The sequence below is a fragment of the Bos taurus genome, chromosome 9 (assembly GCF_002263795.3).
Source record: "Bos taurus isolate L1 Dominette 01449 registration number 42190680 breed Hereford chromosome 9, ARS-UCD2.0, whole genome shotgun sequence".
NCBI classification, from domain to species: Eukaryota; Metazoa; Chordata; class Mammalia; order Artiodactyla; family Bovidae; genus Bos; species Bos taurus.
In genome coordinates, this window is record NC_037336.1 from 76,128,844 (window position 1) to 76,144,865 (window position 16,022).

General features: G+C 40.0%; 1 protein-coding gene across 2 annotated transcripts in view; it reads left to right on the forward strand.

Moving 5' to 3' along the window:
- The window catches only part of ARFGEF3 (ARFGEF family member 3), a 174,192-nt gene extending 162,989 nt beyond the window's left edge, over positions 1 to 11,203 (forward strand). For both annotated transcript variants that reach the window (XM_002690274.6, XM_005210993.5), the window contains 2 exons: positions 562 to 1,780; positions 3,540 to 11,203. In XM_002690274.6, coding sequence (XP_002690320.1) covers positions 562 to 1,780; positions 3,540 to 3,731 — 1,411 coding nt within the window. In that variant the 3' untranslated portion in view covers positions 3,732 to 11,203. The remainder of the gene's footprint in view (positions 1 to 561; positions 1,781 to 3,539) is intronic.
- Positions 11,204 to 16,022: the final 4,819 nt, after the last annotated feature.

Here is a 16,022-nt window from a genome sequence, read left to right on the forward strand (position 1 = left end):
CTGCGACCCCATGGACTAGCCCACCTGTCTATGGAATTCTCCAGCCAAGAATACTGGAATGGGTTACCATTTTCTCCTTCAGGGGTTCTTCTGGACCCAGGGATCAAACCCACGTCTCTTGCATCTCCTGAATTGGCAGGCAGATTCTTTACCACTGGTGCCACCTGGGAAGCCTAAAATTAATATAACTCAACAGAAACTGTTGTTTTCTTGATTTGTTTACTACTCATAACTACAAAAGAAAACAGGTTATATACTGTAATTGTGTCTATGTTAAAAAGTTTTTATAAAATCGCTCTATTTCCCAAGGCTTGTTGACAACTGTTAACTCAGTATCATAACATTAATTCTATAGCTCCTAAAATTTTTTTGGTCAGGAATTCCATTATTTATGATTTGTCATCCTGTAATGTCATCCAAAAAATTTGTCCTTTTTGAAGAAAGACATTAAAATACAAGTAGTTTGTCATTTTGTCTAGTCATTCTGGTTTTGCTTTAAGGTAACTCATATAAGGCAGCAGGCTTTTAACCAATACTTTTTTTTTTTTCTTTCATTTGAAGTGTTTCTTTCAGGGAAATTGTGGTGAGTTTACTATCCCATCAAGTATTACTCCAGAACTTATATGATATCTTATTAGAAGAGTTTGTCAAAGGCCCCTCTCCTGGGGAGGAGAAGATCCAAGGGCCAGAAACCAAGCTGGCTGGCTTCCTCAGATACATCTCCATGCAGAACCTGGCCGTCATCTTTGACCTTCTGCTGGACTCCTACAGGACGGCCAGAGAGTTTGACACCAGCCCAGGGCTGAAGTGCCTGCTGAAGAAAGTGTCTGGCATAGGGGGCGCTGCCAACCTCTACCGCCAGTCTGCCATGAGTTTCAACATTTATTTCCACGCACTGGTCTGTGCTGTTCTTAGCAACCAAGAAACCATCACTGCTGACCAAGTGAAGAAGGTCCTTTTTGAGGACGATGAGAGGAGCACAGATTCGTCCCAGCAGTGTTCATCAGAAGATGAAGACATTTTTGAGGAGACTGCCCAGGTGAGCCCCCCGAGAGGCAAAGAAAAGAGGCAGTGGAGGGCTCGGATGCCCTCGCTCAGCGTCCAGCCCGTCAGCAACGCGGACTGGGTGTGGCTGGTCAAGAGGCTTCACAAGCTGTGCATGGAGCTGTGTAACAACTACATCCAGATGCACCTGGACCTGGAAAACAGTATGGAGGAGGCCCCAATCTTCAAGAGTGACCCTTTCTTCATCCTTCCCTCCTTCCAGTCGGAGTCCTCCACCCCTTCCACCGGGGGCTTCTCAGGGAAAGACACGCCTTCCGAGGATGACCGCAGTCAGACCCGGGATCATGCGGGCGAGCCTCTGAGCCTGAGGGGGACCAGCGGGGAGCTGCTGCTGCTGCCCCCGAGCCCCAAGGTGGAGAAGAAGGATCCCAGCCGCAAGAAGGAGTGGTGGGAGAACGCGGGCAACAAAATCTATACCATGGCAGCCGACAAGACCATCTCAAAGCTGATGACCGAGTACAAGAGGAGGAAACAGCAGCACAACCTGCCTGTCTTCCCCAAAGAGATCAAGGTGGAGAAGAAGGGAGAGGTGCTGGGCGCCAGGGGCCAAGGCTCCCCACTGCTCCAGCGACCCCAGCACCTGATGGACCAGGGGCAGATGCGGCACTCTTTCAGCGCCGGCCCTGAGCTGCTGCGCCAGGAGAAGAGGCCCCGCTCCGGCTCCACCGGCAGCTCCCGGAGTGTCTCCGCGAGGGACGCAGAAGCCCAGATCCAGGTGGGTCCCCGCTCACCAGAGGATGCAAAGGGCTGCGCCTGGCTATGCAGGAGGGTGGCTAGGTACAAGGGATCCACCTGTCCCCCCTCTGGGAGCACTCAGACACGTCCCGAGCCTCCAAGATATAGGATCCATCAGTATATCCTTGTGAAACTGAAATCTTACTCTCAGATAATTTCAGAAATTCTTTTTATGGATTATAACAGATACTGTCCAGAATATCCAGAATTAGGACCCCTCCTCCCCCCCCCACCCCCCGCTGTGTAAATAAGATGACTCCAAAGCTTAGAAAATGAATGGACTTTAACTGGCATCCAGTCCTGAGTTTCCCCTTTGAAGTTAGCACTGAAGCAATTCTCTAGTTGGGAAAACTTACGTAAATGGAAAAGGGAAAGTACACATTATGTGGTTATTCCAGTGAATCGTTGTTCTAGCCCATTCTGAGCACAAAATTCTCATTCTTCAGAGTGTTCCTATTCCTTTATATATTTAATAATTGTAATTCTATGGTACATCCCAAAAATGAGCTTGAGAAGTAAAGAATAATGGCACCATTTTGTTCAATTTAAGAAAAGAGGAGATGGGAAAAGAAATAGAGGAATCTAGATTCATCCAGGACCCTTTAGAAATAATCTGGATGTTTATCTTAAATTGTAGATTTCTGTTGCAGGCACAGTAAGTTAGGAGCAATTGGGCAGGACTCTGTAAGCCTATACAGGAGTGTTTTCTTATAATGAACATAAATTTGAAATTAGTATGTATCTTGCAAGCTACTTTTTTGCACTGATGTATCTTGGACATAGAACTTAAAACTTCTTAATTCAGAATCCACAAAAATTATCTTAGACAAAATTTGAGAAAGTATCCAGATTGAGATGTAAGGTTATTCTTTAACAGATGACCTTTTTGACAAATAAATGATAGTTGCTTTTTCATGTGTTGGAGATTTGCTTATAACTTTGGATGCTATGCTATGCCCGCATGCTTAATCATGTTTGACTCGGTGACCTTTTGGACTGTAGTCCGCCAGGCTTCTCTGTCCATGGGCAAGAATGCTAGAGTGGAGTGCCATTTCTTTTTCCAAGGGACCTTCCCAACCCAGGAATTGAACCCGCATCTCCTGTGTCTCCTGCATTGTAGGAGGATTCTTTATCTGCTGAACCATTGGGGAAGCCCCATAATTTTAGAAGTTATCCTAAATTAAGGCAAAAAGTGAAAGTGTTAGTCACTTGGTCATGTCTGACTCTTTGCGACCCCATGGACTGTAGCCCACCAGTCTCCTCTGTCCATGGAATTCTCCTGGCCAGAATACTGGAGTGGGTTGCCATTCCCTTCTCCAGGGAATCTTCCTGATGCAGGGGTCAAACCTGGGTCTCCTGCATTGCCATCTCTTTACCATCTGAGCTACCAGGGAAGACTTCTTCCAAGTTTTCTAGGTGTTCTAGAGGCTACTGATTAAGTGTTTTATGGCCTATGAAACTCTTATTATGAGAAGCCAAGAGATTTTTTAAACATCTGAAGAATAAGAATTTTGTACTTTGTAAAAATTGAAAATAAGATATTCCTAATGTTAGAGGAGTCTCTGCTACCCTTTATATATATGAACTTAAGCTGACATTTAATTATAAGCACATTAAATTAAAGACTAACTTACTGAAGCCGGAAGCCTGAGAAAACTCATTTGCAGATTAGCCAGACTCAAGTGTACAAATGAAACCACTGGAGAAAACTGCTCATTCTCTTAATTCATTTCTCTTAGGCATGGACCAACATGGTGCTAACAGTCCTCAATCAGATTCAGATCCTCCCAGACCAGACCTTCACAGCCCTCCAGCCAGCAGTGTTTCCGTGTATCAGCCAGCTCACCTGTCACGTGACTGACATCAGAGTTCGCCAGGCTGTGAGAGAATGGCTCGGCAGAGTGGGCCGTGTCTATGACATCATTATGTAGAAGACCCACCTTCCAGGCCCGAGGAAAAATGCTAGGAGGGTTTAGAGTATGTCTGCCAATCCAACTGATAGCATTTTCCTCACCACCAGCCCCAGTGTCTCAGAGAACACCCCGTCCGTCCCTAACTAATCAGCACTGGGGCTATTCTGGATACTACGGTTATGTGTGGATGACACAAGTGATACTCTAATTTGGCAGCGCGTTTCTGAAGAGTCTACATTCCTTGACTCATTTCTAAATCTTACTTCCCAATGCATTTGCCTGTACTGTTATCCCCAAATGGGTCACTTTTAAGGACCACTCCTATGAAAACACTACATTGATCCACTGATTCGTTATTTTAAAAAATGCAATAGCTAAAGAAATATCTGGTGGTAAGTCAAGCTGATGTACACGCAGACATCTCATAACAGACAGGATTAATTGGAAAAAGATATATATTATGATTATGAGTTCGGCAGGGAAGAAACAGTTAGAAAAATGTATTCTTGGGTGTCCTAATGAAGAAAGGGAAGATTCACTTCCTCTGTAAAATATTCCAGAATATTTCAAAATTGTTCCTAGGTTGTCAAGATTTTCTGGTTGGTATTCGCCAACTTCATATAAGGTACTGTTGTGCCTTCATGTCCCTGCTTCTACAGGAGGAAAGTTCTTTCCTGGCAGGGTTTTAAGCCTGTGGCATGGAAACCTTTGATGCACAGTACCCAGTGGTATTGGCTGATACAGCGCCAAATGTCTTGACTGGCCACCCTGACAGTCCCACTAGTCTTTGCTTTTGCTCCCAAGGCAAGAAATGAAAAGGGAAAGCAAAAATGGTGCCTTAGCTCCTTGTTGCACAGACATTTCTATGCTCCACAATAATCCAAATATAAGGTATAACATTTGGTTTTTAAGAAAACAAAACAACTCAGTTTATATCAACATGTTTGGAAAAAAGGAACTCGAGAATTTGCCGTCCAGTGAGCTGACTTCTCAGGGAAGGGGGCAGGAAGTATAGGGGTAGGGAGACAGTTGGAAGGGGTGGGACAAAAGATGATGAAACCATTTAAAATCTGAAAGTATTAGACAACAATCATATGGATAGTGTCGTTCATATATGCTGTAGTCTCAAAATAACATAAAACTACAGGAGAAAAGGTCATAGAATGAAATTTAGGAAATAACAAACATTTTTCAATTTAAAATATTTCTCCTCTCTGGCAAATAGATTGGCCATCTGTTTGAGGCCTTTTTATTCAGGCCATTGTTTTAAGCAGATATTTTTTTTCCTCATTAACACTAAACAGTTTGGAATCTTTGTCTTATTATTTACAGTGTATTTAATATTAAATTATAAAAGTGATTGCAATTCCTCAGTCAAGCCCACTCATACACATTCTAAAGAGTTAATTGCTAAGATATATGTCATAATTTTCCCAGCTCCTACTAATTATTGAAAATTGAACATCTTATCCCTAAAGCATCAACTGTTCAGTATGGAAGTAAAGATTTAAAACCGACAGCTTTATTCAGTGTTAGTATTTTTAAATTTTGTCTTCCATGGGAATGTAGAACTCTATACAAGGTTAAGAGGAAGACAGGGCTCCCTGATTTATTTAGGCATTCTAACGTAGAAAACCTTATCGTTCGCTACGCCATCTAGAGATCACCACAGAATTCAGAAGACATGTGTCCAGTTCCACAAAACACTCCTTGCCTTCAGCTTTTGCTCATTAGACAATAATGCAGGTTTAGAGACAGATGAACAATTTGATCTTAACAGGCAATGAGTTGTTGGGATAGCAGTGAGTTGTGTGCTGTACTTTTGACTTTGTATATTTTTTAAGTGGAATTCAAAGTTGGGTACTTTTTTTTTTTTAACGAAAGCCATACACATGGTTGTTCTCTTTCTTTTTGTAGCTTAGCTAAGGCTCATTTGCCCGTGAACCTGTGAGTATTCCACAAGCTACGGAAGTGAGAGAGGAGCTTCAGCAAAGCAGAGTATTAGCAAATTAATCACAAAACATTTATACCTAGCACTTTTTATAAAGTACAAAAGTTGTAAGGAAGCCAGTCTCCATTTATGAATGTCATGTTCTAGGAGTTGTTAACTGCTTGGAAATCAGAATTTATTCTCTATGACGGGATCCATGGTGCAGTTATGAAAACAAGTTTACCCCACACTGTATTCAAACTCTGCTCTAGTACCAGCTTAATTACAGGTCCCAAGAATAAAAGATGAGAGAATGTACATCTGTTCTCTACCTACAGTTTTGTCAGAGGGTTTCAGTCCCCTCGCATCGTCTTTTCTCTAGACCACCCCTAGGCCTACAGGGGTCTTCAGCCCATCTCCATTCCCAGCATGCACTGTGCACCATATCCATGTCAGATTTCAGCTGGAAAGTTAGCTAAGCCACAGTAATACTTTTCAGAGGTATCAGCAGTTTTCGAAAAGGACATTGCTTGATGCAAATAATCTCCAAAGAATAGTACTTCAGGTCACGGTGAAGTCAGTCAAATCTTCACAGGGAAAAAGAGATAATTAAAAACCCCTTAGTTGAGTGGTCTCTTCTCAGAGTGCCCCGTCAGTCCATCATTCTTCCTGGTGTTTCTGCCTTTTCACATCTCTTTCATCCCCTCCCATGGTCTCTGAGAGACCAAGGTCAAGACAAGTCTTTGTAGTTTCAACAGCTAGTACCATATATTTTCAGATCTAAGCAGAATAAGATTTTGCACCTTGCTTTTAATTGCCTGTATTTACTGCCAAAAATGTGTTACCCTGTGGTTGAGATTTATTCTTTTTCTAATATTTTCATAAAGTGTTCATCTTTTCCAACTTGAAGAAGCACCTGTAAAACTCAAGTGCAGAAGAATTCCTGACTGAACAGCCCAGCCAGTTACACCACAGTCTACAACAGATTACTCCTTGCCACGGGAGATTTGAGGGAGGGCCAATAAATTGCTCACGGCATCTCTCCTACCTTGTGCATCTTCTGATGAGCTTTTTACAGATGCTTAGGCTGCCTCTTTACACCCTCTTGTCATCTCTCCCCTTATGATTATTTTTCTGCCTTCTCCATCAATACAAAACTAGGACACCTGTTTACCACTTTGAGGCTATTTGACTGACCAGCGCAGATACTAACATCTATCAGCTCAGACTAAATCCAACATGCCAAAATGTTAACATAATTCCATAGTACCTTTAAATTGAAACTTCTTGGTACAATGATCACTAGGCTTTGCTGTTCTTATTGTTCTAAGGACAGGGCTTATACAAAGTCAGCTGAGAAAGTCACACAGCCTTAACTATAAGAAGGTAATACAATTATGTTAATACACACTTTTGACTTCTCCAAATACATCACAGTATTGCTCACGTAGGAAAGTTTTCTCAGAAAGAAAAATGTGTTCATGTCTTCAGTCCCATGAAACTAAGCAAATGAAGACCTTTGTTTGGAGTTGATAATAGTAGCAAGAGGTTACAAACAGCAGGGGGTGGGGAGATATCACTGAGTGCTTCTGAGACTGTGGACCTTAACCTAGATACCATATTTAACTCCCACAAGAACACTGTGAAACAAGTATTGTAGTCCTCCTTTTTTCAGATGAGGATGCAGACCCAGAGAGGTTCAGAAAACTTGTCCAAGATAACTCAAAGGGTAAAGTTGGTTGCTAAAGAGACATTTCTGAATTCAAAGGCCAAGGCCTCTCTGCAACACCATGCCTAAGCACGCAAACACTTCAGTGTTTCCGGAAATTAAACAGTTAAAATAAGCTGAAGATAGTTCATTGATGTCCCTATCTACAGTGTTATAGAGATTTTTCATATAGAATTTTAAAAAGAATAAGATAGTGCTTAGGCATAATAAGGTCATATATAATATAAAGAAACCAAATCTAAACATTTAAAGCAGATCCTCAGTGGAAATTTTAAAAACTCACCAAATTAGGTGGAAATATTGGAAAATAATATTGTCCGTGGCCAGATGTTATACAGAAAAACATGACGGTCGGTGTCTGGAATGAAAGGATCTGTTGACCTTTTTCAATTACCATTTAATCACTCAGAATAAAGTGCCCTGTAGCCAACAGTGCCTCTCTGCTTCCCTAGGAAGTAAGTGGGACTAAATGGTAGGTCATCATCAAACTTTGGGAATATGCACAAAAAAATGACCATTTTTCAAAATGCGCGTTCTCTGAAGAGGAAACAGCTAGTCAGACAGGATAGCTTAAAGATTCAAGTACTGCGGGCATCAGGCCACTATCCATAGTAACATATACTGTAACACCTAAATAGTCTACTTGCTTTGTAGATAAGGAAACAGGCAAAAGGAAAATCCAACATATTGCATTAAGTGGATGACAGAATTTACATCTGCTTGGGTACCATTTAGGGAGATTTAGTGTGGCCTTAAAAAGCAAATGACTATTTTTAAGCACTTTTTAATTGGATATATGAGCTTATTATATGGTAAGATGTATGAAACTGGATAAAGAACTCATTTATAATTATGCCTCATCCAAAAAAAAATGTGTTCTCCTTGTTCACGAGTAGAGCAATCTAGAAAACTTCGTCTCTGTCTTTCTGTGAGATCCCTTTCCTCTGGCTATATTGTAATATATGTGTTTGATGTGGAAGTAACAACTTAATCAAGATTTTTGATTAAAACACCATTTAGATTTCCAAAATACAATGATTACTTCAGGGAAGATAGACCAAAAAAAAAAATCATCCCCTGGGATAATGTAAGAGAAAACTTGCTTGAGAACAAGGCCTAATTTCCTTGTAAAGAGGGGCACTAATTAACTGAAGAACACACCACTCGCACCATACAAAATCTTTCCCCTCCATCTTTATATAATAATGCGAAGTGGGGGTTGGGTGGGGCCGGGGTCCAGAAAGGAGAGACTAGCTGGCCATCTCACTGATAAAACTGCAGTCAGCTTCTGCTGAACTCCATCCACCTCTGGTCCCTCCAGCCATTTCAACCACCAGGAGTTACTTGTACTGTTAATTCCTATCCTAAAGGTTCAAGCAGTGGTTGTCTAGTATCTTATGACTTTACAACAGTAGTTGTCAAACTTCAGCACACGTCAGAATCACCTGGAGGGTTAAGACACACATTCCTGGGCCCATGCCCAGAGTATCCAATTCAGTAGGCCTACGGATTTGCATTTTGCATTGATTTTCTAACAGTTTCCAGTTGAGGCCAGTGCTGCTGATCTGGGGACCACACTTTCAGAACCAATGCTCGGACAAAGTTTCTAACTACTCCCTTTAAGATCAGCCTAACTTATCAAGCACTAGAGAAAAACTGAACTTCCCCTTGGGCAGACAACTTGGATTCTCTACAGCATTCCTGTTCGATCTTCCCAGTTTCCAGGTTTATTATGCCAACAATTGATTTTTACAAGCTAGAAGACAATGAATGTATACGTTCTATGGAACAGTGAGATCAGTGTGAGTTTCTCGTCTTTGTATTTAGAAACATTAACTCTATGGACAACCTTTTGTATCATGTTGACTTTTTGACTTGTACTGAAGGTGATTTTAAAGTATGTAGTGTTTTAATTTCTTCTGTCCACACAGTTTTGATGAGATGTTTCCATGCTGATTGCATCATAACCTTGGCTCCTGGCTCTAGAAATGTTTGAGTAGTTGTCCCTTGCCAGTAGTTTAATATCCCTCATCTGTCATCAGAATATCAGCACATCAAGATGGTATCATACTACTGGATGTGCCTTCATTTTTCACTTAACTGTCTGGTGTAAATTAATATTTTAATTTCCAGTGTATCTGTAAAGAGTCTACCAAATGGCTTCATGGGAACTTGCATACTGAACCAACTCCTTTCTGAGCAGCATATGTGCCTGTTTTAAGGACTTTACGGTAAATATGTTATATTTGTGCACATATCTACCCAATCGAGACCATATCTATTATCTCATCTTCCAAATGATGAGAAAAACATCAAAGTGCATCGGTGTGTTTTGGGAGTACAGTGAAATCTTAATCATGTTACATATAAATGGGGCCTTAGTTTATCTCCTAACTCTTTATTCACTTAATTCACTTTGCAAATTCTTTTTCTATTAAAAAAATATAAGAGAAAAAAATTAAGTACCTTAAAATAATCTCCCTTTTATAAACATATTAATTACACATAATTTTTATTAGTTCAGTAAGTTTCTTTAAAGACTTCTCTAAGTATCCTGACATTATTTAAACTGTTATATAAGTGGAAAATAAGGACTATATTTACTAGAATTAGATGAGAAAGCATATCAATGTCATTGATATCGAGGACTGAAGTTTTTGCCTCGGCAGATGGAAATAATTGAAGCTTTCCTATGGCAGTTGCATTTCCCATGATAATTTTTGGAAATTATGTGTGCATTTAGTTCTTTTAATAATAACTGATATTGAATTAAATTTTAAAAGTTAATCTCTAGAAATAATTTTTATCTTACCAACTGGTGCCAAAAAGGGGAGGGAGGAATCTAAATGCCAGTCTTTTGAACTAACATGTGAAGTATATTGTCTGTTCACATTGGAAGTGCATGGCCCTGACTCCACCAGCCGCCAGTGGCCACCGTGGCTGCCTCATGGTTAAGTGCAGGCAACTCTGTCCCTCCCTCTGACGTCTTTCATCTGATTTTTGTTGGAAGTAGTTTGCTCTAATAAAAATTGGTTTCCCACAAAATAGGTAAAATTGGACAAAGGCTAATGCTTTTGGTATTTGGGGTTTCACTTGAACTGAAACCATGTGGTAGAATCCCAAGGTATGGCATGATCGGGGCAGGAGCAAGTGCCCAGAGGGAAAGGCTTGCTTTGTCTGGTTTTGTTTCTTGATTTGTTTTTAGTGGGAGGGGAGAGCCAACAGTAAGTTTCTTGCCCTAATTGTGCCAAGAGATGATTTTCCTGCTGTTCTAAGAGGAATAGACTTAGATAAATTATGTTATAATCGGTTCCCCTACTACCATTTCCCAGTCTTAAGTGTAAAGCCAATGGGTGGTAAGGGTCCTTTTATCCTTTCTTGTATTATGCCAAAGACTAGACTTGTTTTCTTTGAAAATTATAAATTACTGAAGCTTGGTATAGCCATAATGATTTGAGTCAGTATACCATTTTATCCATAGAATGCAAAACTCATCTTTGCAATCCCCTGCACCAGGAGCCTTGAAGCATTTTGTTTACCCCAAAGGACTTGTCAAGGAAGTACAACTTTTGTTTTGCCTTCTTATTCAGTCGGTTGGTCACATTTATTTTTTAAAAAATGAAAACTACTGTCCTTTATATGTTGATATAACTATTTGATTTGATATAATCTGTCTGTTGTTAAACAGGTTCCTGTAAGCAAGCTTGCAAGTGTATTTTGTGTACATTTTATCTGAGGTGAAAATGAAAATTCTAAAGAGAAAATATTTTAAAAGATATTGTATTTATGTTGCTTGTGTTGTAGAATAAAGATTCAGATGCATTAAAAAATCTGGTATGTGAAACCATTTTTTTCACTGAATAAATATATTGAAATAATCTATGTAAATATCCTGTTTACAGAATTCTGCTAAATGAACTAGGTTCCTTTCTTTGGTGTTTCACTACTCTGAAGAAACTCTCCCTTCCAACTATAATTTGGAGATGGTCACTGTTGATAATTTGGTGAACACCTAGAAAATACAGCTGAAGAAAAAAATGTATATAACATAGCATTATATATTATATACAATACTATATTATATATAATAGAGTATGTAGCTATATAATATATAATACTGTCTATGTAGCTATATTATATATAATACTGTCTATAATAATCTATATTATATATAATAATGTATATATTTACTTCATATACATCATTGGTTCCTTTATAACAATGAGGGCTTATTTTGCAATGTTATTTTGATGCTTATTTTCCTGAGAATGGATATCAAATTCACATGAGTAGATATTGATGTAGTTTATTTAAAAAAACTAAATGAATGTTACCTTGTTTGTTCATAAACAACCAAATCCCTAAATTAATAGGATATCGTTATTAAAATGTAATAGTAGAAAGAAAAACTTTTACCTTTTAATAGCCACTTTGAACTTCATTATCTTATTCGATTGCAGTTTTTAAAATGACTCTTTCAAAAGCCTATGGAGAGCCTAAGTCTAGGAATCATCATACCCAAATTGTGGAAAACAGCGATTTGGCCACTAGAGGGATCAAAGCCATACAAAATGGATGGAATCTGTGCGTATGACATTAAATCATGATTCTATCATTCTGTCACACACTCTGGTAAACTCACAGTTGTACTCAGTCCCTTCCATTGTATTAACAAAATAAAACTAAAATAGACAGCAACATACTTTACATAAGGACACCACCAACAAGGGACCAGCCATGTTTATAGAGAGCTACGGCCGCGTAGAGAAGCTCTTGGGACTCAGCCAGAAAAGCTGAGGTCACATGCTAAGCACTGCCCCTTCCTGGGAGTAGGAAGACCAGACAACACTTGTGTACAAAGCTCAAGGTTCCTACTCCATAAAAGGAATATAAATCTCAACAGACTGTTTCAAGATAACACAAAAACTCCAGTGTTGCAGTGCTTTATAAATGCTGCTGCTGCTGCTGCTAAGTCACTTCAGTCGTGTCCAACTCTGTGTGACCCCATAGACGGCAGCCTACCAGGCTCCCCGGTCCCTGGGATTCTCCAGGCAAGAACACTAGAGTGGGTTGCCATTTCCTTCTCCAATGCATGAAAGTGAAAAGTGAAAGTAAATTCACCCAGTCGTGTCTGACTCTTACTGATCCCATGGACTGCAGCCCACCAGGCTCCTCCGTCCATGGGATTTTCCAGGCAAGAGTACTGGAATGGGCTGCCATTGCCTTCTCCAATGCTAATGCCTAATAAATGCTAACTTGAGACTTCCCTGGTGGTTCCGATGGTAAAGCATCTGCCTACAGTATGGGAGACCCGGGTTCAATCCCTGGGTTGGGAAGATCTCCTGGAGAAGGGAATGGCAACCCACTCCAGTATTCTTGCTTGGAAAATCCCATGGATGGAGGAGCCTGGTAGGCTACAGTCCATGGGGTCGCAAAGAGTCAGACACGACCAAGCGACTTCACTTTAACTTTATTATGTGTTAGAGAATAACCCATTTTATAACTAGCCCCACTATTTTGCAAGATGATTTTATACTTGAGATCTAGTGTGTACATATTCTTGACATTTGCATCCGTGAGTGTACTACAACACATAAAGCTTAACGTCTTGGGCCAGTCTTATATGAGGTCAGCAGCTCATATGCAGATCCCTTTAACCGAATATTTTAGAAATAAATTCTAGGTCAAAACCAATTTTTCCATTATTAATATCCAGCAATAAATACAATATGTACATAAATCTATACGTATTTCTTTAAAGACTGGATATGCTTCAACTATGTGACTAATGACCAAAACTTTTGTTATGATTTAACTTTGATAAATATTTCATTTCACCCATTAGAAAATTCACTTTTACATCCAGCCTAAAGATAGATTCAGTACAGAAGTGAAAATAAAATTGAAGTATAATGCAATATTGTGCCTTTTAAACACTGACCAACATTCCTATTATCTCAAGCCTTTGGAAGAGCGCTCTAAGCATGCCTTTTATCTCTACTTTGTTTTTACCATATTTCAAGATTCCAGGTTACAACATCCAATCCTTTGTGCCCTGAGTCTGCCCTGCTAACTAAATCTGGTTGCACAAAAATGTTTGGTTGTCAGAGAAACAAACTATCCAATTTAATGATCTCATCCAAACTCAGAGATGGTACTGGCATAATTAAATTCCAGAGAAATTTATAGTATTTTCTAAATCACAAAAAAAGTACTATTTCAACATGAAGGGATCAGATTTATAACAGTTTAGAATAGAGAATTCAAATATTGAACTTTAATTGATTTTAATATGGTTTTATCAATATATTATTTGCTATATTGGACTATTCTTGTAACTAGTGCAAATGATATAAAGAAGGAAAACAACATCCTTTTCCCATTCTCTCCAGCAGAGAATAATCTTAAAGAAAATAAATTAGATGTTAAATATTGTAATACAGAAGCCTCCAGTATGACTCAACTTGAAAAAGTAGGTATTGAAGTTAATTTACCAATTATAAAGGAATAGATACTATTGGATATATTAGAGTTAACAGTTTAATAGTCTAAGGTTTAGTTTAATCAGCTCCTGAAATGGCTATCAAATCAGTAAATACTAATGAATTTTCTAATATAACAATGAATTCTAAAAATAGCATTCTTCTCAAACCCTACATAGGTTTATTTTTGAAGTAGAAATATATCATTATAAACCTCTCATCAAAATTATTTAGAAATAGATTTCTTGGAAAACTGAGCATAGCTGGTATCTCTTCAGTATCTATTCAAGTAGATAGTTGGTTCAGAGGTCACTGTTTCAGGGGAGGGCTAGGAAATGACGGGGCGGAATGATCAAACTGCCTGTGAGATTCTCTGGCTCTTATATTCCCAAGATAGAGAGGGAGGGAGGGAGAGAGAAAGAGGAATGGAGAGAGGATATTGCATTTGGGTTGTGAGGGAAGGGTGTCATGGAAAGGAAGAGGGTAGACAAATTCTCTAAGGGAAAAACATGAGGGAAAAGAATTCCTTCCTCTTTGACTAGAGCTGAATTCCCTGGTCTGGAAGAAAGAGGAAGAAAGGCGTTTAATAGCAGAAAGGCTGCAGGTCAGGGAGAACCTCTGCATTGGCAAAGCTATAAGAAAAGGCAGTCCTTCATGGTATTCCTTGGCTGATCGCATGGAGAAAAAGTCCCAAACCCCATGTGTGGCCCAGAGCAGCAGAAAGATGGCATAGAAGTAGCAGACTGATCAGCCACCCTGGCAGAATGAGGCTCAGTACACTTTTTTGAGTTAGAAAAAAAATAAAAAGAAAATAAAATTGAAATTTGATACATGAACTTGTGGGCTGAGATTTATATCAGCTTTTGTAGTGAATTACCTAAAATCATGATCTCGGTGGGTTTACAAGGCAATTGGAATCAGCAGTGGGTAGGGGTAGGCAGAGACAGCCACTCCTACTAATGCAAATTTATTTCCAAGGAAATGCCCACAGAGTTGGTGCTTGAAAAGCTCTCCCAAGTCCAATGTCGTTAGCCCTTGGCAGCATCAGAAAGGTTGCTGCCCACTTAGGGAGCAAGGGCTGTCTCATCAGGTCCTTTTCCTCTAAGGTCCCAAATTCTCTCCCCTGGGATGTACGAGCTGTTTATGACAGAGCAGAGTGATCATAAACTTTTTCACTCCCTTCTTTCACTTTCATCAAGAGGCTCTTTAGTTCTTTGCTTTCTGCCACAAGTGTGGTATCTGCGTACATGAGGTTATTGCTATTTCTCCCAGCAATCTTGATTCCAGCTTGTGCTTCATCCAGCCTGGCATTTCTCATGAGGTACTCTGCACGTAAGTTAAATGAGCAGGGTGACAACATAGCCTTGACGTACTCCTTTCCTGATTTGGAACCAGTCTGTTGTTCCATGTCCAGTTCTAACTGTTGCTTCTTGACCTGCATACAGATTTCTCAGGAGGCAGGTAAGGTTGTCAAATCCAGCAGTTCCTCCCATCTGGGGGCCTCAGATGCTGCATGTAAACCAAATGTGTCCTCCACCTGAATCCATAGCCTCCCTTCTAGTTGCTTCTGGATATATTTGGGCATCTCACCTCCCTTTTGCCAGTGGCTGCTTTAGTCCCACTTTATATTTTAGCTAACCAGGAAGACATCCTCCACTTCATATGAATTATAACTCATAGTTACTCAGTCATGTCCAACTCTACAAAGTCCACTGGGTTCCTCTGTCCATGGAACTCTCGAAGCAAGAATACTGGAGTGAGTGGCCATTCCCTTCTCCAGGGCATCTTCCTGATGCAGGGATCTAACCTGGCTTTCCTGCATTGCAGGCAGATTCTTAATCACTGAGCTGCCAGGGAAGCCCACCAGGACTATCAGTTCAGTTCAGTTCAGTTGCTCAGTCGTGTCTGACTCTTTGCGACCCCATGGACTGCAGCATGCCAGGCTTCCTTGTCTTTCACCAACTCCCAGAGCTTGCTCAGATTCATCTCCATTGATTGAGTCAGTGATACTATCCAACCATCTCATCCTGAGTCGTCCCCTTCTCCTCTTGCCTTCAATCTTTCCCAGCATCAGGGTCTTTTCCAGTGAGTCAGTTCTTCGCATCAGACGGCCAAAGGATTGGAGCTTCAACTTCAGCATTAGTCCTTCCAATGAATGTTCAGAATTG